Source organism: Mastomys coucha, unplaced genomic scaffold (assembly GCF_008632895.1).
Source record: "Mastomys coucha isolate ucsf_1 unplaced genomic scaffold, UCSF_Mcou_1 pScaffold16, whole genome shotgun sequence".
Lineage (NCBI taxonomy): Eukaryota > Metazoa > Chordata > Mammalia > Rodentia > Muridae > Mastomys > Mastomys coucha.
Window position 1 is genome coordinate 86,247,986 of NW_022196898.1, and position 27,548 is coordinate 86,275,533.

The 27,548-nt window shown below is 43.5% G+C and overlaps 1 protein-coding gene and 1 pseudogene across 6 annotated transcripts in view; both read right to left on the reverse strand.

Annotated features, from left to right (window-relative positions):
* Nucleotides 1–549: 549 nt before the first annotated feature.
* Rap1gds1 (Rap1 GTPase-GDP dissociation stimulator 1) overlaps nt 550–27,548 on the reverse strand; it is a 161,949-nt gene continuing 134,950 nt past the window's right edge. For 4 of the 6 annotated variants that reach the window (XM_031375659.1, XM_031375658.1, XM_031375657.1 and 1 more), the window contains one exon: nt 17,603–19,420. In XM_031375659.1, coding sequence (XP_031231519.1) covers nt 19,293–19,420 — 128 coding nt within the window. In that variant the 3' untranslated portion in view covers nt 17,603–19,292. Of the gene's footprint in view, nt 1,160–15,902; nt 16,031–17,602; nt 19,421–27,548 lie in introns of those variants that run through there. The other 2 variants (XR_004119854.1, XR_004119855.1) reach the window with 2 other exon arrangements.
* LOC116093852 lies at nt 19,940–27,539 on the reverse strand (annotated as a pseudogene).

The following is a 27,548-nucleotide window of genomic DNA, read 5'->3' on the forward strand; positions in this document are numbered from 1 at the left end:
GCGTTTTATTACCTTGTTGCAGCGGGGCTTGGCGGGCCTGGTGGAGGCTGGCCCTGCCCTCCTGCACAGTCTTGGATGCAGTTCTAGAAGATGATATTCACTGCCACCGAGTGTTCGTCGGCCACTCTTCCAGGCACCTCATCCTAGTGGAAGTGGTATGATAAGCTGTACCCTGTTGCCCAGAGCACAGAATCCCCACTTGAGGGTTTTGTGTGAGCCAGGATCTATATCCTAAGCTGCACTTCAGGTCTCCAACACTAACTGTGCAGGACAAAGGGAGTAGACTTTCCTGGGCTTCCCTCTAAAAATAAGACTGACTGAGGATCTAGTGGAGTTAGCTTTGATTTGAGGATTTCTATCTCCTTTTCGTTTTTTCCCAAGAAATGGTCCAAGATTTCTAGCCCCAACTGGCCTGATAGTCCTTGTTCTGTATCTCAGGCTGCCTTCAAACTTGGAGCAATCCCCCTGCATCAAGCTTCCAAGAGCTATACCAACAAGCTTGGACCCTCTGGCTACAACCTTGATTTCAGAGACTGGAGAAACCATGGCCTACATGTTAGGAGTTTATCATGGGTTCAACTGTGTCTTTAAATATTATATTCCTTGAGATTCTAAACAGGAACTTCAAACATAGCCCCAAGGAGTACAGGGAATCCTCCTGATAGGAGGGCAGATTGAGGTAGTATGCCCATAGTCCCAGGAGTGCCAAGCTGGACAGAGGCTAGCAGAAACTGGGAGCCACAAAGAACGTTCAGTTCCAGCCTCTAGCACTCTGAGGGGACAATACTGTACTGAAGTCATTCCGTTGGTGCATTTTTCTTCTGGTGGGGATGGACACGGTTCCATGTCCGTTGCTCTTATGCTTGAAGGGGCCTGCTGTGAGCTAGATGCGGTCCCCTGCAGTCCAGACTTCCCTTGTTGTTCTCATCAGTTGACTGGAGGGCAGCTGAACACTGTGTGGTATATGATAACTGTCTGCTTCACGCTCTCGTAATGTCTTGCTGAGTTCTAGCTTTGTTAAGATAGGCTCTTGCTGTACACTTTGGGTTTGTTAGCTTGCTGTATAACTCAGGCTGCACTTGAACGAATTCCTCCTGCATCGGCTTCCCAAGTACTGGAATTGCTGGTGTGCACCACTCTGCCTGTCCAGTCTTGCCACCTTTTGTGGGGTAAGTTAAATAAAGAATGCATTATTATATTTAAGATTATGGCAGTGCATTCTGTACTTTTTGGAAGCAAATTCTCTTAAATGCTACCTGCTACAATGATTAAAATCGCATAAATAAAATATCAATAAAGTGATCTGTGCCTTCTGCAGTCTCCTTATGTTGTTGCCAAAACAACCCAGTAGTTCCCTAACAGTTGCAAACGGCCACTGGGGCGAACAACTCATCCATCCTTGACCCCACTGTGCACCATTGTAAAAGTAAACTCTATTCCAGGCACTGCCGAATGCTCTCAGGAAAGTTTCAGAAGTGTAAACCAAAGTGGGATTTCCACTGGCCGAAGGTCCAAACTTGTTAAGAGTTAAACTGCCATTTTTCCAAGGGACAAATAGACCAGCCAGGGCTCTCAACCTTCCTAGTGCTTCGACCCTTTAATACAGTTTCTCATGTCACAGTGACCCCCAACCAAAAAAAATTATTTCGTTGCTACTTCATAACTGTGATTTTGCTATTTTCACGAATCACAATGCAAGCATCTCATATGCAGAGCATCTAATAGGTGACCCCTAGGTTGAGAACTACCGCTAGAGGCTCCAAGAAGAAAGAGGTCTAAGAGAGAAGTCCTGGGCTGCTCCTGGAGTGCGGGTGGAAGAGTTATGACTTCCAGACTCGGGGCAGGATTAGGTGTGGACAGGGAGGGGGTGTAGGGGACCCAGCATGGGAAGGTAAAACTGGAACCAATAGGCTGGCAGTTGTGATTTCCTTCGCAATAAAGACAACATGAAAAACAGAGTTTTCAGTACAATGTGACAGTGAGGGGACAGACTCAACTATGTTGCAGAAATGTTTTAAAAACAATTCGGAAAAATTGGTAGAATTGTCCATCACAGTGTGTTATTAAAGGCAAAAACAGTAAGAGGGCCCCGTCCCCCCTCAAGTGGTAACTAAGCTTACCTAACACATCTGCCAATCAAGTGGGCTCCTATCTCTGCAAGGCAGAGAAGGCAGCTGCCGTGGCTTGGATAACTAAATGCTTGCAAATTTTCTGCCTTAAAAGTGACCCCCAGCTTGAGTGATGGCTCAGCGGTTAAGAGCACTTCCTGCTGTGGCAGAGGACCAGTTCCAAGGATGGTGGGTCACAACTATCCCTAACTCTAACTCCAGTTCCAGGGCATCGGAACCTTCTCCTGACTTCTGTAGATGCCAGGCATGCCTATGATGTACACACATACGATGTGCGCACCTACAGGATGCACACGTAAGCAAAACACTCATTAAAGAAAGTGTCTCAGGTGAAGCAGTAGCAAGGGGTGGGGCTTCAGGTGAGTGATGTTCCTGGATCCCATGGTCTTAAGTAGACTCCATGCCTTTATGAAAGAGGCCTAGGGGCAGGTGTTCTCCCTTCTAGAATGTGCTGGGAGGACTGGGTCTCCACCAGACACTGAAACTTCCTGGTACTTCCGCACAGCCCACAGAACAAGAAACAATGTGCTTTTGTTTATAAATCACCAACTTTAAGGCACTTATGTTAGAAGTATGAATGAACTAAGCCACTGTTCTCCATCCAAATCCTTTGTTTCTCTGAAATTCCCGGGACCCAGGAACTGGCAGGGAGGTTATCACATGTTGTGGATGCTGGGGACTGCTGGGTGCCTCAGTGCAGTGGATGCTGGGGACTGCTGGGGTGCCTCAGTGCAGTGGATGCTGGGGACTGCTGGGGTGCCTCAGCGCGGTGGATGCTGGGGACTGCTGGGGTGCCTCAGTGCAGTGGTTACTGGAGGTCAGTTTTACCCTTCCCAAGGTTGGAACCAAGATCTTAGCATTAAAGTATCACTTTTTCCATGCGTGGTAGAGTCAGCTGGGAGCAGTAAAATCCCACCAGCCCTCCCAGGCATCTGTCTTTTTTAAGCTCCCAGGTGGTGGTGATGAACAGGCATTAGCAGGTTCTGAGCACAGGTTCTGACTTAGGAGTTCTTTTTTTTCAAGACAGGGTTTCTCTGTGTAGTCTTGGCTGTCCTGGAACTCACTCTGTAGACCAGGCTGGCCTTGAACTCAGAAATCCGCCTGCCTCTGCCTCCTAAGCGCTGGGATTAAAGGCTTGCACCACCACTGCCCGGCTACTTAGGAGTTCTTAATGGGGCCGGAGAATCACAGTTCTACCAAGCTCCGAGTGAGACGGGCTGTGGTTTGCAGACAACTCTGGTTGGCCTGTCTGGGATTGATATTGAGGAAATAGTTGAGTGGCAGAATGTATACCCAGCATGCACAGGGCTGTGGGTTCAATCCTCAGCATCGAGCAAAGAAACAAAAATGTGAGTACCTTATTCTTGGCCAGTTTTGCTGCTGTCTCTTTACTACTTAGCTGGAATTGAATTGCAAAAGTAAAAATAAAAAAACCTCATGCAGGAAAATCAAAAGACTAAATAAGTGTTTAGCATCTAGAAGTACATACTTGTAGTACAAGAAGGTTGACTTTTTAAAGAATTCTGTTTTCAAGTTGTTGAGTAAGAGGGAGTGTGTGGCCACACCTGCCTGTAATTCCAATACTTAAGAGGCAGGAGAGCCAAGCAAATGAGAGGCTACCTGTGAGACTGTCAAGAAAAAGAGGGGAGGTACAATCATGTCCATTAATATTTTGATTTCGTTAAATCAGGATTTTTTTCCTAGTGTCAGTGAGTATAGTGTATGTGGTGATAATATGCTAGCTTGTCTAATTCCCAAGCAGATTGTGTTCTCAAAATTTAGTCCATGGATGGACTTTTTGCAATTCTTAACATCCAAGGGTTCCCAGGGTTTAATCTGATTTGTATTGCTAAACCGTTATGTCTCCTCTTTGCCGTTGTTAACTCTGTGAATATGGAGGCCTTCAGTGGAGGGCAGTGATGTCCACTCTCAAGCAAAGCCGGTCTGGGCTTGTAATCTTCAGTGTTCTTAATATTTCCCCCTTTTGATTTCTAGCATGATAGTCACAGAAATTCCACACCAACAAGGGCTCTTCAGGGCCTTCAGCCTTCTTTAAAAGAGTAAAGAGCACAGAGTCTAAAATGTTTGACAGCCACTGGTGCGGAGGAGCTAGCATTTAGCAGGTCACTACCCATGAACTCTTAATCAATTTCAGCTCTTCACAACTGAATGTAGCTGCTGTGTTCTTTCTTATATGACCTACACTTTGCATGTTGCTCTGGATATTCTGATAGGGGAATGGTTGAGTCAAATTATTAAAAGAATCTCATTTATGATACCTACTCATAAGTCTTAGTTAAAACTGTACAAACTGGAGGCACATAATTATTTAAAGTCTTACAGTAAACGTTAATTTAATTTTTTTAATTCTCTGTGTGTGTGTGAGAGAGAGCGAGAGAGAGACAGAGACAGAGAGACAGAGACAGAGGGAAACAAAGAGAGATGGGCACATGTGTGGGTCAGAGCACAACTTTGGTTCTTTCCTTTTACCAAGCAGGTTCTGGGGATCAAACTTCAATTGTCAGGTTGGGTCCATAATGTTTTATGTCAGGCAAATGTCTTTACCTATTGAGCCATCTTCATAGTCCTGAGATTGACTAAAAAATATTTTAATTATACATCTGTTTTGGGGGAGAGCAGGGGAGAAGGATGTTAATGGGGTGCAGTGAAGGCCAGCAGAAGCCAGTGGATCCTCCAGAGCTAGAATCACAAGTAGCCATGGGTATTGGGACTTGAACCAAGGTCCTTTAGAAGAGCTCTACATGCTTTAAACCACGGAACCATGTCTGTGTCCCCTCCAATAATTTTTAGGGCTTTGTAGTTAAAGAGGACAATTGCGAGTGTGCCTCAGTGGTTGGGTGTAGGGTGTGTAAGACCTTTGAATCCAATGTGCAGCTTTGAAAAAAATTATTTTAATGTATTTTATACACATCATATTAGCATGGTTGCTGACCAAATAAAATAAAATATTAGAATGCCCATTACACCAGCAGCCAAATCTGTGGTATGCTGATAGGCACGGTGGTCCGTGAGAATCTCTAAGGAACTGCTGCTTGCTACCTCAACCTATACCGAATCTAGAGCTGCTCACGTTCTTTACATAAAGTGGTGTAATGCTGGAATATAACCTAGAAACATCTTTTCATAAATCATCTCTCGAACTCAGAAATCCGCCTGCCTCTGCCTCCCAAGTGCTGGGATTAAAGGCGTGCGCCACCACTGCCGGGCTCATACAGGTTTCTTTTAGGAATGTGTGAATGTTGTTGGTTTTTAACAGGCCAGTGCTTTCCCACTTAGCACAGAAAAAGGATAGACTCACCTTTAAATCCTTAAATAATTCAGCTTCCCAGGTTTTAGGAATTTGATTCCCTAAGTGCTTCATAAAGTTTGTTTTTTTTTGTTGTTGTTGTTTTTTAAGAAAGCCTACAGTTGGCATTCCTGAGAACTAACACAGCACCGAGAGTGAGTGAGGAGGCGCTCAAGTGCTTTGCTATGTTTATAGAGCCTGCCAATCCAAGGCCAAGGTTCAGCCGAAGCCAGGCCCTGCCCTCTGGATTACACCCCTGTAGATCCACCTCACCAATTTGGTCCACCCATGAAAGCCAGCCATTGCCGGTCTTTCATCGAGTTCTCTCTCAGGTTTAACTCAACTATCATCTTCTGTCCAGCCACCAAGTACACACGTCACGATCCTCCACACCAGTCTCTACCTCCACTTCTCCGACAGTCCCCTGTCTAGGTGAAGCATAAGGGCAGAGAAGCGGGTTCGAGTCTACCCTAGTGCTAGCTCACAAGTCAGCTGGCCTCACTTCCGGAGGTGGTGAGACAAGGCATAGGACCCCTGGGCTAGCTGAACAGTACCACTGGAAATCTTGGTGTTTTTGTAATCCTGTCTCCCTGAGGCTCACTGGGAACTGTGGCCCCGATGGGTGCTACACACAAAGCTGAGCATTATGAGCCTAGAAAGCCCAGTTCTATGACCTATGAAAGGGTCTGCAAACATTCTTGGCCCAGTTTTGCCCAGGAGAGACTTCACCTTATTTGCCTGTGCATTAAGAAAGAGAGAAAGGAAAAAAAAAAAAAAGCTGCTGCATCTCTTGCACAAGCCTGCTTGCTATCTAAACAGCCTTGAAAAGAACTTCAAACAAAAGCTTCTCTGTCTTTCTACGGAAATACAGGAATAGAATAATAGAAGAATAGTCTCCCTGGAAGAGCTACATCTCTCCTTCCTGCCTCCCCATTAGCGACAATTCTGGAACAAAACACAAAACAAACAAATCAATTTTCTACTCAAAAACCTTGGGCTTGCCCTTCCCAGTCTGAAACAAAGCATTAAGTGAGACATCTCAGGTCCCATCTGTCTTCCAAGCCTGGACTTTGTTTCCTGCCCCCCAAATGGATGACAAGAGCCCAGAGACATCTCCACTTACAGCGCTGTTATTCTGTCTATGTATCCATTAACAAACTCTTTCCTATCCTCTCCTTCGGCAGTAAACAGCCAGTGAATCTCCAATGTTATGTCAGAAGGGCCCTGGGGAGTTCTTTGGTTGTGACCATAGGCAGAACAAGATGCCCTAGTGTGATCTTGATACATTAATGGCTAGCCTTATGGCATCCCTCCTGGAAGGGCAGGGTCCTATCTGGTTCATGAATTCTCCTACTGCCTGGGTTACCTGTAACTTCATTTCCCTGGACCTAATGTCTACCCCTGACATCTTCATGGTATTTAGTGGTGGCAAGAAGGGAGGGTTGCTGTTTTCTGGGGCTCTTCTCAGCACTGATGACAAAGAAGAGAAAGGAAGGGCAACTGGGTGTCTCTGGCAGGAATTTGCCTTTGTCTATGTCCCTTCCTGGGAATTTATATTTCTGTGAGTTGTAGCACAGGCTCAGCAACCTGGGAAGACAGGAATGCTCTAAGCTTGCCCCATTGTCTCCTGAACAAAACAAGAGTTCTGTAAATAAGGAGAACAGAGATGAGTATTGGATAAATAACTTGCAATATTGCCAGCCGGGCACTTTTAACCCACCCCCACCTCCACCCCCACCCCACTCACTGATGCCACATGTCTTCTCAAGTAGACCAGAGGGGTAAGAAGCTCTGGAACTTTCCCCACCTGGGTTGGTCAAACCCCAGAGGAAAGCAGCACCTGCCCCTGCATGACTGCCATCTTCAGGTTCCCAGCCTGTGTGCCCTTTGGTAACCTAAGGCTTGGAGGACAATCTTTGTCTTCCAGAGCCCAGGGGGCGTTCCTTCTTCAGGTGCTCATCCTTCTATGTGCCTCACGCCACTGAACAGTTTGTCAGCCGAGCTGTCCTCCTCACTGGGGCCTTGGCTGGTAGGGGAAGAAAGCTTCTAATGGGTTAGCCATTTAACCAAGGGCGGACCAGAGAGTGGAAGTTGTAGGTGCTTGGGTCATCCTGGGGGTTTGGCAGTGCAGACTGTGGGATGATGTCACCAGTAGAGAGCTGGGCTTAGCCGGATCTTGCCTCCATCTGGGCCAGAGAATCGAAGTCTTCAATAGGGGGATGGCCATGGAGCTGGCAAGTTTTTGTGAACTTGATACAAACAAGAGACACTTGGGAATATAACTAAATGTAACTAAGGAATGTAACTAGATGTAACTAAAATGTAACTAAGGGATTGCCTCTAACAGATTGGCCTGTAGGCTTATGGGCCACTGTACTGGCTGATTTTGTGTGTCAACTTGACACAGGCTGGAGTTATCACAGAGAAGGGAGCTTCAGGTGGGGAAGTGCCTCCATGAGATCCAGCTGTGGGGCATTTTCTCAATTAGTGATCAAGCAAGGGGGTAGGGCCCCTTGTGGGTGGTGCCATCCCTGGGCTGGAAGTCTTGGGTTCTATTAGAGAGCAGGCTGAGCAAGCCAGGAGAAGCAAGCCAGTAAGGAACATCTCTCTGTGGCCTCTGCATCAGCTCCTGGTTATTGATCTGCTTGAGTTCCAGTCCTGACTTCCTTTGGTGATGAACAGCAGTGTGGAAGTAAGCTAAATAAACCCTTTCCTCTCCAACTTGCTTCTTGGTCATGATGTTTTGTGCAGGAATAGAAACCCTAAGACAGCCACCACTGTGGTCCTGAGTTGTCTAAGAAAGTGGGCTGAGGAAGCATGAGGGCGAGCCAGGAAGCAGTAATCCTCCATGCCTTTGGCTTCAGTTCCTGCCTCCAGGTGCTCGATTTGAGTTCCTGTTTTGATATCTCCCAATTGATGGACTGTGACATGGATATGTTGCTTAGAGTCATGGTCTTATCCCAGCCACAGCAACACCAGGCTACAAGAGGCTGTTGGTGACATTGTTAATTCCTGCAGTCACCACAGGATATGTACCAGTGCTGTGATGAGACACTGGTGCCAGCATCGGGGCTCCTTCCAGTGAGCAAGATGGGGTGGGCATAGACTTGGGATGGTTATCTACTCTGCTTTCGTGTTCCTGTCATTTCTCATTTGGCCTACAGCATTTGCCAGCCTTCCAGAAACTTAAAGCAATAAATACAGTGCAACTCTGTATGAGCCATAGAACTGTCCTTGAGTCTGCGACTCCAACTTCCTGTGCATGTGACCTGCTGTGTAGTATTGCTTTTTGTTCTGAAAACATACCTCCTCCACATATGAGGTCTCTACAGGTGACCCTCACATGAGCCATCCAGTGGTGATGGGAGCTAACTCTCCATGTGGCACCCACTCAGAGCTGCATGATGCCCCTGAAATGCTAAAAATCCCCCCATTTCCCTGTGGTTTGGGGACTGAACCCAGAGCCCTACACATACTAAATGTATGTTTTACGACTGAAGTGCATACTCAGCCTCCCTCCAGCTCTCCCTAGTTTGTATATGTAGCATACACATGTATGTTTGTATACATATGTGTGTGTGCATGTGGAGGCCTAGCACCGACATGAGTTGTCTTTCTCAGTTACTTTCTACTTTATTTTTGAATTTAGATCCCCCAGAGAACATATAGCTTACCAGTTCCGCTAGGCTGGCTGGCCAATGAGCTTTGAGAGCCTCCTGTCTCTTGTCTATCCAGTGGTAGAGCGATTCACATATGCCCTACGCTTGGTTTGTACAGGGGTGCTGGGGATCTGAATTCAGATCCTCATGCTTGACTATCAAGCACACAACCAGTTGAGACACCCCCCATCACCTTCTAGTTTTATTCTTAGAGAAGTTAGAGAACTAGATCTCTATGTAAAGTCAATCAAAATTTCAATCGGTGTATAGGGGTTTTGTTGTTGTTGTTGTTGTTGCTGCTTTGTTTTATCTTAACAAATGCTATGTGGACCAGACAAGCACGCTGGCCCTCCATGCCATCTCTGGCTTATGAGGAAGGGGCAGATGATTCTTGTAAGTGAAAAGACTTCTTCCCATCTTTGTCCACTTTCCGTGTGAGCTGTGCCTTCAGTGTGCTGACTGGTTGGAACCAATCAGGGTGGTGGGTCACAGGCCTGGTAATAGTGGTAAGGGATTCTGATGAGCAGATGCTGTAGGTACTTAGGGGCTATCACCGAGCAGCTCCATGAACGGTGACAGCTGCACTCCGTTCTTCATCATTGATGGCACTCACACTGATAGGCTGGACAGTGATCAACGGGGAGAGAGTAGGCGAGAGCCAGATACATCAGTCACCAATATAACAAAGCGCACTTTTTACAGACCAAAAGCTGTCTAATGAAGGTGTGGTACATAATGAGGCATGGCTAAGTGTTCCTGGGAAAGCAACTGGAAGTGAGTTTTCATTGGATGCTTTTCTTCACGTAGTGCCTCTCTCTTGTTCTCTTGTGGCTTGGAGGGAGTCACTGCATTTCTCAGTGGCCTGATGGGAACTGGGTAAGCTGAGGAGTGAGTGGTTATTAGAGATGGTCACTCTGCTGTCACTTCTCATTTATGTGGGTCAGTAGGACATGACACAGCAGGAGTGAAGAACAGAGAATGTTCTATAACGTGCGTTGGTGCATATGAGCCTGTGGACATGCCACACTGTGTGCATAGAGATCAGGAGACAAGCTTAGGTGTTGGTCCTTGCTTTCCATCTTGGACTGATGTCTTTTTCACCGCTGCACATGCCAGCTAGCTGGGTCATCCTACCCTTTCCCACTCCACCCAACCTCTCTGTAGAAACACTATGGCTACAGATGTGAGCCACTGTGCCTAGCTTTACATGGGCTCTGCTGATCAGAACTTGGGTCCTCACATTTTCAGGGCAAGCACTTTACTCACTGAGTCATCATCTCCCCAGTCACAGAATGTGATTAATGACTCCCATTTTGTGTGTATTTTTGTTATTCATTTCTTATAGTGTTGAGGGTCAATCCCAGAGCCTAGGGTTGGTGGTAGTCTTTGACTCTTGGAAAAAGCATTGCCAGTGCAGATGTTAAAATTTCATTTAAATTATACATGAAGGAAGATTGTTAATAGTGGGATTCCTTATGACCTTTTCAGGTATTCTTACTGTTCCATTTCACTCTTCTCTTCCTCTTATCTACTTATCTCCTCCACATTCAGAGACCCCAGGTTTCCTACTTCCTCAATCAGATCACGTGTACCTTGTTACTTCTCCTCTATTGCTTTCTCCATCCTTCACTCCAGCAAATGGTATCTTCGTACTTTCCTGAATTTTGTAGTTACTCTGGGACACATACTCTGAAGATTTGGAGCTAGGAACCCCCAGTAACAGAGGCAACATGTCATTTGTCTTTTGGGGTCTGGGTTAGTCACTCTATATGATTTTTTTTCTGGTCTGATTCCTTCGTGTATCTGTACCAAATTTTTATTATCCATTCATCAGCTGAAGGACATTGAAGCCTTTTTCCATTTCCTAGTCATTGTGACTAGAGCAGCCAAGAACATGGCTGACCAAATGTTTGTGGAGTGGGATGTCAAGTCTTCTAGGTGTATGCGAAGGAATGGTATAGCTAGGTAATATGGTAGATTTAAATGTAGCTTTTGGAGAATTCTCCACATTGATTTCCACAGTGGCTGTGCCAGGTTGCAATCCCATCAACAGTTGAATAAGGGTTTTTCCTTGAATCCTTTCCAGTATTTGTTATCAGTTGTTTTGTTAAGCTTTGCCATGCTGACTGGGATAAAACAGAATTTCAAGTCTGATTTCATTTATATAATCCCTAATTGCTAGAAATGATGAACATTTTTTGGAGATATGTATTAATCTTTTTTTTTTCTTTTGTGAACTCTCTGGGTCTCAGGCCCATTTTTCAAGCAGGCCATTTGTTTGTTTTGACTCTGTTTTGAGTTCTTTATATATTTTGAAATATTAATCCTGTCAAATGTATTGCCAGCAAAGGCACTCCCCCATTCTGTGGGCTTCCTATTCGCCCAGTTGGTTGGTTGGTTCCTTGTGTAGAAGACTTTAAGTCCCATGAGGTCCCACTTGTTAGTTGTTGTCCTTAATTCTTGGGTAGATGGAAGCCTATTTGGAAAGTTCTTTCTCCTACGCCTACATCACACACAGAGCCTACTGTCCATGGTTTCTTCTAGAAGTTTCAGGCTTCATATTTAGGTGTTTGGTCCATTCTGAGTTAGTTTTTGTGCAAGGGGAGAGATTCTGGTCTAGCTACATCTTCTGCAATGCACACCCATTTTCTCAGCACCATCTGCTGGAAATGCCTTTTCTCTAACTCATGCTGACACCTTTGTCAAATATTAAGTGGCTGAAATACAAATTTGTTGATTCTGATTGTGATTGCTTTGTATCTGTAAATAGCTTTTGGTAAAATGGTCATTTTCACAATATCAATTCTACCCACTCAAGAACACGAGATGTCTCTCCACTGTGTAGTATCTTTATCTTTTTCTTTGAAGATTTAAAAATCTTTATTGTAGAGGCCCCTTACTTTCTTGGTCAGGTTTATTACTAGATATTTTACTATCTTTGAATGGAAATGTGTCCATGATCTTCTCTGTATGTCTGTTGTATAGAGAATCTACTAATTTGTGCAAGTTGGTTCTGTATCCTGACACATTGATGAATTTAGACAAAATGTTTCTAGAAGTTTTCTGATCACTAATAGATCAGTAATAATATATAATGTCATGTCATCTGCAAAATGGGATGTTTGTCTTCTTCTTCCCCTGTTTGTTTCTTTTTAATTAATTACCTTCTATTGCTCAAATAGTGCCTTGAGCCCAGTACTGAAAAAGAGTGGGGATAGTGAACGTTCCTTTTTTATGGCTGACTTCAGTGGAATTGCTTCAAAGTCGTCTTCATTTGGGACAGTGGCTCTCAGCTTTCCTCATGCTGTGACTCTTTAATACGGTTCCTCATGTTGGGGTGACCCCCAGCCATAAAATTGTCTTTTCTTACAATTGCAATATAAACATCAGTGTTTTCTGGTGATCTTGGGTGACTTTAAATGGCCATTCAATCTCCACATGGGACTGGACCCACAGGTTGATTACCTCTGGGTCATGATGATGATGATTACCTCTGGGTCATAGGATGATGTTGGTTGTAGGCTTTTCATATAGCTTTTATTATGTTGAGGTATGTTCCCTCTAGTCCTAAATTCTCTATGACTTTTACCATGAAGGCATGGATTTTCTTAGAGGTTTGAAATGATTATGTGATTTTTTTTTATCTTTAAATCCATTTAAGCGTTCATTACATGCATTGACTTGTGTACATTGAATCATTCCTGCATGTCAGGGATAAAACCAACTTGGTCATGATGGATCGTCTTCTTTATGTATGCCTCTATTCTGTTTGCAAGTATTTTATTGTGTATTTTTGAGTTTATGTTCGTAAGGCCTGTATTTTTCTTTTCTTTTTCTTTTTTGTCTTTACTGTTCTGGTAGTGGGTGATACTGCCTCTCTTTTGGTTAGATGAGATACAGATCTGTCCAGCTTTATCTTCTCAAAGAACTGGCTCTTAATAGTGATTCTTCATATTTTTTAGTTGTTTCTAGTTTATTAATTTCTGTACTAACTAGTTTTATGTCAACTGGACAGAAGCTAGAGTCATCAGAGAGGAGGGAACCTCAATTGAGAAAATGCCTCTATGAGATTGGGCTGTAGGCAAGTCTGTAGAACATTTTCTTAATTAGTGATTGATGGAGGAGGGCTCAGCCCAGTGTGGGTGGGGCCATGCCTAGGCAGGTGGTCTTGGGTTTCTAGAAGAAAACAGGCTGAGCCGTCCAGTAAGCAGCACTCCTCTGTGGTCTCTGTATCAGCGTCCATCTCAAGGTTCCTGTCCTGCTTGAGTTCCTGTCCTGCCTTCCTTTGATGACGAACAGTGAAGTGAAAGAATAAGCTAGGTAAACTTTCCTGTATGAGTTGTTTCAGGTGTGATCTTTCATTGCAGAAATAGAAACCTTAAGATAATTTCTCTGATTTCTTGCAGTCAACTGTTTGGATTTGGTTTGTTCTTGTTCTCCCAAAATTTTCAGTTGCATCATTTAGTCATTTCTTTGTGCTTATTATGTTTTTTAAATGTAGGCTCTTAGAGTTATAAATTTCTCATAGGATTTGTTTCAATATGTCTCAGAGGTTTTGTTTTAATTTTCACTTAGTTATAGGATTTTTCCCCCTTTCTTTCACTTCTTTGACCCATTCACTATTGAGCAATGAGTTGCTGAATCACCATGCATTTTTCTATTTACTAGAGACCATTTGCTGTCAGTTTAAAATCTGATTGCATTGTGGTCAGATAGGATACAAGAAAGTATTTCAACCATTTGGATTTGTAAAGATTTGTGCTCCAGAGTCTGGGTTATCTTAGAGAAGCTTCTGAGTGTTGCTGAGTAGAGTGTGCCCTGTTCAGCTTCTGAGTGGAATACTCTGGAGATATGCTAAGTCCATTGGATGTATGATGCAATTAGTTTTGGTATTTTTGGTTAGTTGTTGTCTTTTTTTTTTTTTTTTTTTTTTTTTTTTTTTTTTTTTTGGTCCAGGTGATGTGTATATTGAATGAATTAAGATAGTGCAATCACCTGATATTAAAGGAGTTGATGTTAATTTGTTTTTATAGTCAGCAGTAGATTTTTTTTTTTATATGAAACTGGATACCCTAGAGTTTGGTACATGTATGTTTAGAATAGTAGTGTCTTCCTGGTTAACTATTTGCTCATTTATGAAGTGTTCCTCTTTAGCAATTCTGATTAGTTTTTGATCTATTGTCAGTTATTAGTAAGTGATGACTGCTTGCTTCTTGGTCCCATGTGATTGGAGTCCTTTGCCTATTCCATTCACTCTTATGGCATTACTTAAAGCTAAACATGTTTCTTGTAGAGAACAGGTAGGTAGATTTTGCTTTTTGATCCATTCAGTTAGCCTGTATCTTTTATTGGAGAACTGAGGTAATTGATATTTAAAGTTATTAATGACGTCTGTAACACATCGAGGCTTTTCTGGCTTTCAGCATTCCCACTGAGAAGCCAGACGCCCTTCTGATGAGTCTCCCTTTCTATGTAACTTGAGGGTTGTGGTTTTTTTTTTTAATTGTAGTTTTCAGTACATTTTCTTTCTTCTGTATACTTAATGTTTTAACTATAATAAGCTTTGGGGAGTTTTTCTTTGTTTTTCTGGTCTTATCTATTTGGTGTTCTGTGTGTTTCTTTAATCTGTGTGAGTATGGCTTTCCATAGTTTGGGAAGACTTTCTTCTATGATCTTTTTGAAGATCTATACCATTTGACTTGGGATTCATCTCCCTCATGTTTATAACTTGAAGGTTTGGTGTTTTCATGGTGCCCCACACTTCCTGTATGTTCCTGTGTTTTTAAGATCATATTCCTTGTTTATTTGGTATATATCCTTTACTATCTTTTTTTTTATTATTATTGTAAGGCTTTGAGTTTTCTAGTTGAGTTATTTTATTGGATTTTCAATTTCATCTTCATTTCCTTTGAAGCTTCTTCAAGTGTTTCTATTTTACAACTGAATAGTGTTCTCAAGTCCTAGAATGTTCTTGTCATTTTCATCAGTCTATGTTTGTATTTTCTTGCTCATAACTCCAGTGATTATTCTCTTTAATTTCATTGAGCTTAATTTCACCTTTTAATTAAAAAAATTAAAAAACAAAACCCTTAAGATTGTTATTTTAAATTGTTCCCTGGGCTCAAGGTAATTTTTATTGGCAAACTTTTCTACAGGATACATAGTTTTTTTTAGAAAGTAGATACTGGGCTGATCTTTCATATTGTTTGCAAATTTTCAGTAGGACCTGGGCACGTGGAATTCTCGTTAGTGCTAATATTGACAGAGTAGATTTGGGCAGAAGAAAGGAGGTGTACGTGAGTTAGGCCTACAGGTTGGAAATGGTCCATGTGGGATGAAATTAGGTGTACAGATGGCTGGGCTGTGTACAGGATGTCTGTACCAGTCCAAGCCCTGAGTGTGGGGTACATTTAATAGGTGTGGCAACTTGATCCTGTTTCTCTTATAAAGTGGGAAGCTCTCCGTGTCTCTCGGACAAGTATGGCAACAGCAGTCAGGAGAAAAGGTAGGGATTGAGGGAGCAAAGGACAGAAAATGCAGGGACCTGGTATACATTTGGTTTAATGAAGGCTTGACATTGGAATACAAAATATTCAACATAAATGTTCATATCTGGAATTATGAACACAATATATATTTTCTATTCTATATATTCCTATATATATTCTATATATTTTCTATGTTTGATGTGTTAGATTAAAATACCTATGCTCTTTGGATAGAACTAAAATTTTGTTTTATAAAAAGCTTTTAAAATTTTTATTACTTATTTTTTGGTCATTCTCACTATTTAGTCCTGGAACTCACCGTGTAGCTCAGACATGCCTCACATTCACTGAGGCCTGCATGCCTTCTCCTCCTTAGCGTGGGGACTAAAGATATGCACCCCATGCTGTACTCCTAGATTGGTTTTAAAACTATTTTATGTGGGAAACCTGCAGAGGGGTGAGAAAAGAGATTAGGCCATAGCATATCACATTTATATCCACTTTACCTTGAATCTCTAAAAGTTCTCTCTCAAGATCATGAGGACTATTAAGTGTTCCATACTGAAGAGAACATAAGCTGAGTTTTAAGTAAGCTGGCCATACAGCCAATATGTAACAAAGCCAGAATTACTTAAGTGTCCAAAGACCAAGCACTTTACATTATTCTGCTTTGAAGCTCGGATTAGTGTTGCGATGTTAATGTGTATGTAGTGGTGCAGTTTGTAAGGTTAGAGGACAACTCTTAGGAGCTGCTCACCTCCTACTGTAAGTTTCAGGGATCAAACTCAAGTTGTCAAGCTTGTGGGCAAGTGCTTTGACCCACTGAGCCATTTGGCTGACCTTCTATCACACTTTAAAAGTATAGCTACCTCAATATCCCATTCAGATATGCCTATACAGCATACACCTACGTGGCATATTTCTGTCTCTGAGTATATATGTAAATTTATGAAGTCACACAATAGTATAAAAGCCGATTTATATTCCTAGTCAAAATAAAAAGGCTTCATTCATCCTAACACCACTTTATGTCATTTGATTATACCTGTATAGTTGAAACGCTATGGCTACCCAGAGTTGAGTAGATGTTTAACTTATTGACTGTAGTCACGGCTGGATCCAAAGAGTGATGGTCACCTAAGAGTGTCTGAAGAAGTACGTATCTACAGTCCAAATGTTTACCAGAATTTGAATAGCCTGATCTCCTCTTGAGTTCTTAACATGCAGGTCTTCTCAGACCTTTACAGTAATCCCTGCAAGTAACTATGGCCCACTCCCCATGGGCCGTCATTTTAAAACGGTGTTAAACTTTTGTTGCACATCTCTATTCACATCAAGGAATGTGCAAACCACGACTCCAGGGAATACATGAGAATCTGGAACAGTCTTTATTAAATTTGCTTTGATCAGGTTACAGTGTGGGAAGGTGGTCAGACAACTCCAAGCTTCTGATGGGGCCAAAGGAAAGAAAGGACATTTCCTGGCTTTCTGGAAATTTCTCTCACTGTCTTTTAAACTGCAGTCTGTGAGGCAGCCAAGTAATTTAATGTTAGCCCTCTGAAGCTGAGATCAATTAGCTGGAGATGAAAGGTTATCTGGTCTTCATTTGTCTACCAACTACCTGGGCAGTGAGTTTCCTAATTTGTTGGCCTCTGTAATTAAGTGCACAGCTGGATTGTGCTTGGTTTTGCTGGAGCTAGCAGCTCCTATTAGTCTGAACTGATTGCTGGTAGCTGTGTCACATGGTACCATGATCTTAGGATGTTTGAATCTTTTTTTCCTTTTCTTTATAGTGCTTTTCAGTAAGAAAGCAATCTCTAGGTGTCTTGTTTTATTTTGAAAGATCTGGAGGTAGAACTACCCAATTCTCAGCTATCAGTCTATCTGGAAGGTTTTTTTGAGGGCTGTCTGCAACTGTGAGTGAGCACTTATTCAACAACACACAGTACCAAATAGGAGTGAACCCTGTTCTTGGAAGTGAAGATATAGACAACACGTAAAGACACCAAGTAATCTCACTGTAGTTTCATATACTATTATTTATTAAGTTATTAACATGGACAGTATTATGCAACATTAGTCCACTTATCCAGCCCAGGAGAAAGACAATAAAGAACTCATTTCCACAGTGAGCAAGCACAAGCGCTCACCAAAGTTTCCTTATTTGGACATCAGAGGGAACTGTCAGTCGGGTTTTTACTTACATCAAGTAAGTCTTTCTTGAATTTAAAAGTGTGAAAAGCAAAGTCTGATTTAGAGGACGTAGAGATATGTGTATCTCCTGTCGGGGAGGAAGGAGCTGGTCCCCTCGGCAGCCCCTCTCACTGCCCTCCATTCCTGGAACAGAGTCCAGCCTCCCTCGGACATCAGCAGGGCTCAAACTTGGGTGTGAGGAGGCAGGGTCCCAGGAAATCCCGACTAATTTATAAAGATTGTGTGTCAAAGCTCTAAAAACTCACTTGGTGGTGGTTAGTGGCAGTGACGGGCACACTACGTTTGCCACGAAGAGTCTTAACGTGGAGCCCTGGTTTGCAGCCTGGGAGATTATTGTGGTTCTCAGTGGGAAAGTGGAGGTGAAGAACTCTAACAATGACTGCTATGAGGCCATCTGCAGAATGTACTGGACTGGCTACTATGGCTTTTAAAACCGGCCTTCCTCTCTTTAGTGTAGACAAGCTTACTTCAGGTTTCCTCTTACGTCCATCTAGGATTAGCACATTGAAAAGGACTACGAAAGATGAACCTCCCTGCTCTCACCCTGAACGCCGAAAACCAGGGGGTTGGGGGAATCCATTCTCCACCAAACAAGCCGTCCTTAGTGTTCCTTCACTGAACAAATGCCAAGGACGTTTTAGAGACACATGTTGACAATGCTGGTTAACTGATGGAAGTCTTAGATGTGACTACACATGAATCTGAATCTAAAATATAGGCAAGATCCAAAGTGGTTCAGTATGCTAGGGTTTCTTTAACTCCTTCCTACGTTCCGGTCACACTGAAAGCCACGTTTCAGCGCTGGGCCTCTGTACCACCATCAGTTAAAGATGGAATCAGGAGCCTCAGGAAGGGGTGCTGTGTGGTTTGGCAAACTGCCTATACAGTTCAGAGAAAGGAGAAACTGTAGGGATAGAATGAGTACTGAACCTATTCAACTCTAGGTGTAACAGGCCTGACCTTGGCAGAGGACTAATGAATGAGCAGCCACACAGGTTTTTTTGATCATTGTGCTTCCCAAGCACCAGAAAAAAAAAAAAGAAAAAAAAAAAAAAAGAAAAAAAAAACTGGTGCTACTTTAACAATTCAGTTTCTTCTTTAAATAAGCTAGACAGATCTTGCTGCATTCTTTGTTTCTAATTTACCAGTACATTATTATGTAGCTTACTGCATGTGAGGAGCAAGTCAGCATGTAGTACCAAGTTTACATCATCATAGAACTACAACATGCACATTCTACTTAATGTAGCTCAAGCATCAGGAGTACGGGATTAAACAGGTATGGGTGGAGACTTGTTCTGACAGTCATGTTCACATTAACTATGGGTTTAGAAATCTTATTAGGCAGGTACCTACAGCAGTTCTCCCATTAGTACTGGAACATTACACGCATGCACAAGTGATGTAGTAGAGAATGGAGTTGAAGAAGCAGCCGGATGGAGAACAGTTGGGTGGGCGGAGCTGGGGTGATGTCTGGTGCCAGCAGGGCCGGTTCTCAGCTTTCCACTGTAAGTCTCTGCTCTGTGAGCGAGGCCTGTTGGGCTACACTTTTGTTCTCATGACTTCGAAGTTTGGAGACAACATCTAGAAAGGCCAAATCCTGTACTTCCTTATATAGAGATTCTGGAAGAGAAAAGCAAGACAATGCATACATTCCTGCTGGACTGCTCTTATCTTGCTATATAATCTACCCACAACATAGACTTTACTGTTTGACTGGACAGAGCAGGAAAGATCCCAATAGTACCTAGTAAGGTCTTTTTCAGGAGTGCATTGCTATTTATAAAGATTTTCATTAGATTCTATAGTCCACAGTTGTTTAGAATAATCAGATATACTTAAACACAGCTCATTATCATAATCTCAACATGCAGTAATCTACAACTTAACCATAATCATTAGTTCAAACAAAGACCTAGTTTACTAAAACCTGTTGAGTTTTGTGACAGATGAAAGTTTATTTTACTTCATATACTTGTAGTAAGTTCTGTGAAAGTCACCTCCTTTCTACTTCCTAGCCTGCCTTTTCTTACACATTTAGCCTTAACTGTAAGAAGGTCCAGGACTCCTAGTATGACCTAGAACCTATTGGGAAGAAGGGGGTCTAACATGTTTAATACAACCAGTGCTCCTCAACTGGTGGGGTTTTAAATTTTTATTTGCATTATTTACATGTGTGTTTTAGCGTGCTCATGCCCACACAGAGCATGTGTTGTGGTCAGAAGATGATCTGTGGTAGTTGATTCTCCTTCACCCACGTGGATCTGAAGAACTACATTCAGGCTTTCATGAAGGTTTGGTAGCAAGTGCCTTTACCCACAGAGCTGGCTCCTTGGTTCTTGATGTATTGATTTTGGTGTGTCCAACATCAAGCGCCAAAACTAATCTTTTATTAGAAACAGAAAAAAGAAATCCATCCCAAAGTCACATTTTTTCTTTTTTCTTTTTTTTTTTGAGACAGGGTTTCCCTATACAGTCCTGGCTGTCCTGGAACTCGCTATGTAGACCAGTCTGACTCATCCTTAAAAGTGTTGGAATTAAAGGTGTGTAAGACCATGCATGCAAGTCACAGAGATTCTTAAGACCTCAAGTTTACAAAATAATCTTGAAAAAGAACAACCCAGAAACCTCCCACTTCTTGACTTTAGTGTAGTTCTGCTGCAGAGACAGACAAGAGCCACAGAATAGAGAGAAGAAATCAATTCTCACACATAGTCAAATGATTTGATAGGAGTATCAAGACCGTTCAGGCTGGGTGAGGCTTTTCAACAATTGGGTCGTCATATGTAAGAGAATGGAGTTGATGCCCTGCCTTACAAACTTAGTTTGTATTCTTGGCTACATCAACAAGGGTGTAGGCAAAATACTAGAAAAATGAATTTAATCAAAAATGGTATTTCAACAAAATAAAAAGCTTTTATATATCAAAGAGCCTTATCAACACAATTAAAAGATAACCAGTGGAATGAGGATTACTTATAAATCACACATGTGATTCAAGATTAACGTCCAGAACATATTAGGGAACTGTACAACTCAACATTCATGACAACTTCCAATGTGCACATGAAAAGATTCCCCGGCATCACTGATGACTGCAGAAAGGCAAACCACAACAATCATCCTTCAGTCACTGGAGCAGTGACTACAAAGAAAATGGGGTCAGATGGGATTCTGAGAAATGTGAACCCATGTGCGTTACTGGCAGAAACATTACACCACCAAGCCACACTGGAAAACAGAAAACAGTACTGCAGCTCTGCAAAATAGTCAACAGGTTTCTCACAGGGCCCCACATTCCCATTTCTTTGCTCCCCAAAGAATTGAAACGGGGACTTAAAGAGTGGATTTTATACCAGTGTTAAGTAGGTTTACTCTAAAGGCGAGGCCCATTGTGGAGGGAATAAAATTGTCAAATACAGACATGGTGCCTGGGAGAGGAACTTTTGAGTTGATCGAGCAGCACCACAGGAAAGCTGCCCAGATGGCCCAGTAGAGAGAGCCACTGGCTATGCCAAAGGCCCAGACTTCATGGGTCCAGGGAACACTATATGTCCTTAACTGAATTTCTTTAGAATTAAGGCTCACAGTGTCACAAGACATGGTACCAACCCCATGTTTGTTCGCCTCCTGTTGTTTACTGTCCATGTCCTAAGGCTCAATTTTGTTTTTCCCTACTCAGGGTATGGAGTACTCAGGGTATGGAGTACTGAAGCTGCTGTGTGAGGACCTCTGCCAAGATCATGTCTGGGCCTGCTTCCCCTCTTGCTTCTTGCATTTGTGTGGGGACATCTGCTTGCTTCAGAGTGGAGGAGGGCCCTTGGTATATCTGAGCATCGGATGGAATGATCGGGCAAAGTTGTTGGAGAGGGCACAGCTGTAGTCTTTTTCCGACATGGGTACAAGGCAGGTGAGTCCGAAAGCAGCATCAGGAGCAGCTGAAAGTGAAGAGCTGCTCGGAGGTCCCGGAACAGGGAGGCTCCACCCACCTGTGCTGGCCTGGGTTCAGAAAGGAAGGAATCGGAGCCACTTTGTGGACTGATTTCTGTCAGTCTGGGATATTTCTTCCCGTTGTGGGACTCACGGATCCTGAGGCGTAAGCTCATCTACAGAAGACCGTGAAGACAAATCCTGCAGACTGACATGTCTACTAACTTCTCCAGATCCTTGATATGATGGCTGACCTCCTTCAGAAGTTTGAGCTGGTTTCCAATCACATGGACTTTTTCTTTGGCTTCTAGACAATCTGAACCCTCCGCATTCGCCAAGAGTTGGCGAGACTTGTCTTGTAGTGAGGCCACACTGCGCTGGGACTTTAGCAGCTCCTGCTTTTATTGCACGAGCTGCTTGTGATAGTCCTGAAGTGTCTCTGGGTCAAGGGTTGAATCAACTGGGACAATTTCATTCTTCCTTCTGTTATTGTTTTTTAGCATGAGAAGCAAAGCGTGGCTCATCTCATGGAAAACCTGGCACTGCATCAGTGTATCCTGCACCAAGCCCCTCCAGTCCTCTGGCAGAGAGCACACTCGGTCCCATCTCCCATTCATTCGGGATAAGCGATCCTGCAAGTCATGGCTCTCCTTACTGTCTGCCCGGGTGAACTCAGAGCTGCAGAGGGTGATGGCTTTGCAGTGGCCCACAGCTTCCTGAAGCTCCTTGAGCTTTCTTTCTTTTTTTAAAATTATTTTTATTTGTTTTATTAGATATTTTCTTTATTTACATTTCAGATATTATTCCCATTTCCTGGTTTTCCTTCTAAAACCCCTCTATCCCCTTCCCACTGACCCACTCTCTCCTGCTTCCTGGCCCTGGCATTCCTCTAACACTGGGACATAGAACCTTCACAGGACCAAGGGCCTCTCCTCCCACTGATGACCGACAAGGCCATCCTCTGCTACATATGCAACTGGAGCCACGAGTCCCTCCATGTGTACTCTTTGGTTGGTGGTTTAGTCCCTGGGAGCTCTGGGGGTACTAGTTAGTTCATATTGTTGTTCCTCCTATGGGCCTGCAAACTCCTTCAGTTCCTTGGGTCCTGAGGACCCAGCAATACCACTGCCTTCTGGGTAGGCATATACCCAGAAGATGCTCCAACACGTAATAAGGACACATCCTCCACTATGCTCCTTGAGCTTTTGGATGTGAGATTCAATGGTGTGGATGCTGGTGCTGCAGCCTGTCCAGTTCCTCCTCCGTCTCTCCTAGCCAGGCCCAGATGTTGAATTAAACTGCTGCCACTTCTGAAGGTTCATCCTCAACTCCCCTGCTCACTGCCTGGGCCTGCGGGAGCTCTCAGCAGCCAATTATACCAGCTGCCTGAATCTCTGTGCTGTTGAGGTAATGAAGCCAGGAGAGTTCTCTTCCTCTGTCAGCTTGTGCTCCAGTCTCCTCATGGAATCTACACTTCCGCTGCATTCACCCAGCAGCTTCACAGAGCCCTTGTAGCTGGTGCCCAGGTTTGGCCCTGTGGCTGTTTTATTTCTGAGGATATTTGTTCTTTGCTGTATCTGGTAGCGGCTGGCATCCAGGGCTTTGCCTCACTGCCTTATCTGTGACTACAATGAGCTGGGGTCCCCAGAAGTGTTTCCAATTGCACTTTGTGTGAGTTTTACATAGACCTCGGGGTTCTCAGGGATCACTACATCTGACAAGGTAGAACTCCTTGTCTTTCTCGCCTTCTTTGTCCTCTTCGGGCAGAGTCGAGATGCTGACTCCAGGTCTCTACTGAGGTCATAATTGTGGTCCCATTCCAGAGGGATGGAGTCCACACAGGCTGGGGAATCTTGCCCTGACTGCTCAATCTGGAGGGGCTGAGGAAGGGGGAGAGAGAGGTTGGAAGGAGGCTGTGGAGAGGGTGTGTCATCTGCAGATGGGTCCTGTCAGCAGAGGTCTGAAAGAGCCATGGAGTCTCTGAGATCTAGCTCCTGGTCCAAGAGGTCATAGTCATCTGGTAGGGGCAGGCGGATCAGTTTCTTGGGATGTCTTTCCACACGCCCAAAGACCTCCTGGCAGTAGCATCTGGGTGCACCCAGTTCCTCCTCAATGCGACAGACAGCAGCATCCAGTGGCTCGCTCTTCTCTAGCAGCATCCAGTGGGTCACTCTGCTCTATCAGCATCCAGTGGGTCGCTCTGCTGTAGCAGCATCCAGTGGCTCGCTCTTCTCTAGCAGCATCCAGTGGCTCGCTCTTCTCTAGTAGCATCCAGTGGCTCGCTCTTCTCTATCAGCTGCTCCCCCTGGGCAATGATCTGCTCAATCTTACGGTGTTTCACTGAGATCTCCTGTTGGAAAGCCTCGAGTTGCTTTATTTTAGCTTGAATGTCATACTCAGAAAAATGTTCAATACTGGTGAGCTGCAGATCTATCTCTGTGAGCCTCACAATGCTGTCTTGGGAGCCAGTCTCGAGCTCCACACACTGGCTAATGAAATGCTTGAGTTTGTACAAGATGGAGGTGATTTCGCTTCTGCAGGTCGCCCCATGTCTGGTTGCCTCCATGACCATCTTCCTGAGGCTTCAGGTGGAGTCTCTGGGATTCTCTCTGGCCAGGCGCTGGTACCGTTTGTTGATAAGCTCTACCTGGGTCAGGCTCTCGTGGACCTGCCGCTTGAAAGCCTCAAACTTCTTTGGCTTCTCCTTAGTAACTGTATAGAGCACCCCAGAAGAACTGGGGAATGTAGCCGTCCTTTCTGAAATCTCTAGCCAGTCTTCAAAATGAGAACAGTCATCCAGAAATTTCCCCTACAGTCGCCATGTCTCTTCTCCATGAACACTGCGCAGATGTGCCTCCAAGCTGGTGTGGCCTGCTAGATGGAGTCGCACTCTGTGTGGGTGGTGCAAGACAGTCACACAGGTTGAGGATGGAGGCGACGCTCGTGTTGTGTTTCTCGATGTCTCTCTGAAGCTCCTGCTGCTCACTCAGTTTCCTCTGTATTTCATTGGAGTTACAAGAAACACAGACTATGGGCTTGGCCAACTTTGACTCCATGTGGGCCAGCCAAGTCCTCAGGCCGCCCATGTCCTTGTCCAGCAGGTACACAGCCACGGGGTCTCCTTTAGCTTCTCCACCCTAGCTGCAATGAGATCCAGGAGATGCTGCCACCTGTCGCTCACTTGGCCGAGCCTGTACTGAATCTCAGAGGCTTTGCTGTCGTGGATGGATTTAGCAAGCAAGCTGTTCTCCCATTTGCTGGAGCCGGATTTTGTTCTCTTGGGCAGCAGCAATATCCTCTTGATAATCCTCCTTCAGTTTTTCTATCTCTTCGATGAGGATGTCTCTGTTCTGAGAGACTTTGCTCTCCATCTGGGTCAGCCACTTGCACAGCTCCTTGTCCTTTTCGCTGAAGATGGCCTATTAGCTCAGGCGCCCGGTTCACTTGTTGTCGTCTTAGGGAGACCTGGTGACAAAGCTCTTCCCGATGCCTTTGCAGGAGCTCCACGCGTTCCTTCAGGATGGAGATGTCCTCGGCACTGAGGCAGACAGTCAGCAGCATCAGCTCTGCCAGGTCACCTGTCCGCCTCCCAACTGTGTTTTCAGGTTCCTTATACCGCCTCTGCTCTGCGTATCAGCATTGTACAATCTACCGACCCACCCCCGCTGGAGGCTTTAGAACCTCCTCACACACTATTGTTAGGAATGTATATGGCAGCTTCCTTTCTACCTTGTTTTCTTTGGAGCATGATGTTTTGAGGTTGCTTTAGAGGCACAAGCTGTAAATCTGAAAGGTGCTTTAATAAATAAAATCATGCAAAGTTCTTTGTGAAGAAAATTGAATGTTATAGTATTAAAAAAGATATTTATGTATGGACAGTTTGCTAAAGACAAATTTTTGTTTGTTGATTTCCTTGCATTTATTATAGACACTATAAAGAAAAAAATTGTCATATACACACACGGTGGGACATTACTTAACATCAGAACAAATATTTTATTATCCATCTTAAATGAAATAAGCCTGTAATGGTAAAAATATAATGACAATAATAACAATAATAAGCTAAATACAGAACTAGAGCAGCCAGAGGCAAGAAGGACAGGGACACCTGGGAGCTCCTGTTTGGGGGACACAGGATCAGTTTGGGGGTGTGGAGAAGCAATGTAAATATATTTACTGCTACTAAACTGAACGCTGAAAAATGGCTGGTAGGGCACAGCTCTGCTTTTCTGTACTTAACTGCAATTAACCTACCTCAGCAGTTAAAGCTCTGAACATGTCCGACACAACAAAGCAGTAAATGGGGATTCCAGAGCTAAAGCATTTTAGAAAACTGAAAAACTTGGTGCAGTTAATACTGGAATAAAAAGGACCTGAGGAAATAACGGCCAAACTCTAAGATAAGGCAATGTAAGTTTATCTTCTGAGTGATAGGTAAAAATGAAAGAACAGATACAGCCTACAGCAATAGCGCTAAAGAGCTCACATCTGTGTCGTGGAGGCCTTGGACAAGAGGAAAACAAAGAGCTGTGAATAGTAACAGTTAAAGACTATCGAGTGAGGGACATATGGATTGTAAAAGCTGAAAAACCTCAAATAGGAAAAACTCAAATATGCTTTAAGACACCTTTTACAATTAAAAAAAAAAAACAAAAAAACAAAGAAATTCAGTAGAGAAACAAAACAGAGTGGATTTCTCATTAGAAACCATGAAAGGAACATACTTTTCTTGTGTAGACAGAAAGGAACTAGGAACAAAAATCACTTGACTACAACATGGGTGTGTGTGAATGAAGGAATAAAGTACGCTCTTAAATGAGGAAAAAACACTGGATGTTTTTGCTAGCAGATAACTTAGAATGGCTGGGAGTAGTTATCTAAGTAGAAAGAAAATAACATTGCATTAAATATAAATAAATGGTGGATGTAGACCAATTGAAATTAGCACTGGTAGAGTGGATTATAAAAGGACTCTGTAAAGACTACCTGGCACTTCAAACTTACCAACACCATGGACTGAACCTGAGCGAAAGGAAAGTCATGACAATGCTACTCAAAAATAAGTAGGACTAACCATGTCAACACCACATAAATCAGACTTCAGGAGCTAGCAAAGACGGAGAGGGACATTACACTGGGACAGAAGAGTCACTCTACCAAGACAGGGCAGCAGTCCAAAAATCAGGGGTGTGCCTACCGACACCGTTTTACCGCAATCTAAGAAAAAGCTGATACAGCTGTGAGGCCCAACACATAGACTTACCACTCTAGGGGAGGGTCTTCAACACTTCTCTTTCAACAACTAACAACACTCAGGAAATTTTAAATATAAACACACACACACACACACACACACACTCACTATATATATGAAAATAAAAAAATGATTTCTTGAATGAAGTCTTTAGCTAATACTGCAATATATAATACCAAAACTTGTTTTTTACATAAAATTTATCTTGGCATTAATAAACATGATTTGATTTTTGAAGTATTTACTTTTTTTGCTGTATTAGTTTATGACACTTTCTCTTACAGAGGATTTTTTTGGGAACAGTTTGGTTTACAGTAGAGCGGCCCAGCAGTCAGGAGGACTGAGTGTGGTTCCCAGGGACCCAAATTTGCTGGCTCACAACTGCGTATGATTCCAGCTTCAGTATCTGATGCCCATGCTGCCCTCTGAGGGAAAGCTCCTGTACCCCCTTTCAAACAAATTTCTTCTTCTCTTTAAACCCAAGTCGCCTTTTCTTATGCCTCTACATTTACCATCTGACGGAAGCCACACACTGATCCTGAGAGAGAGCCAGGAGGAAGCCTT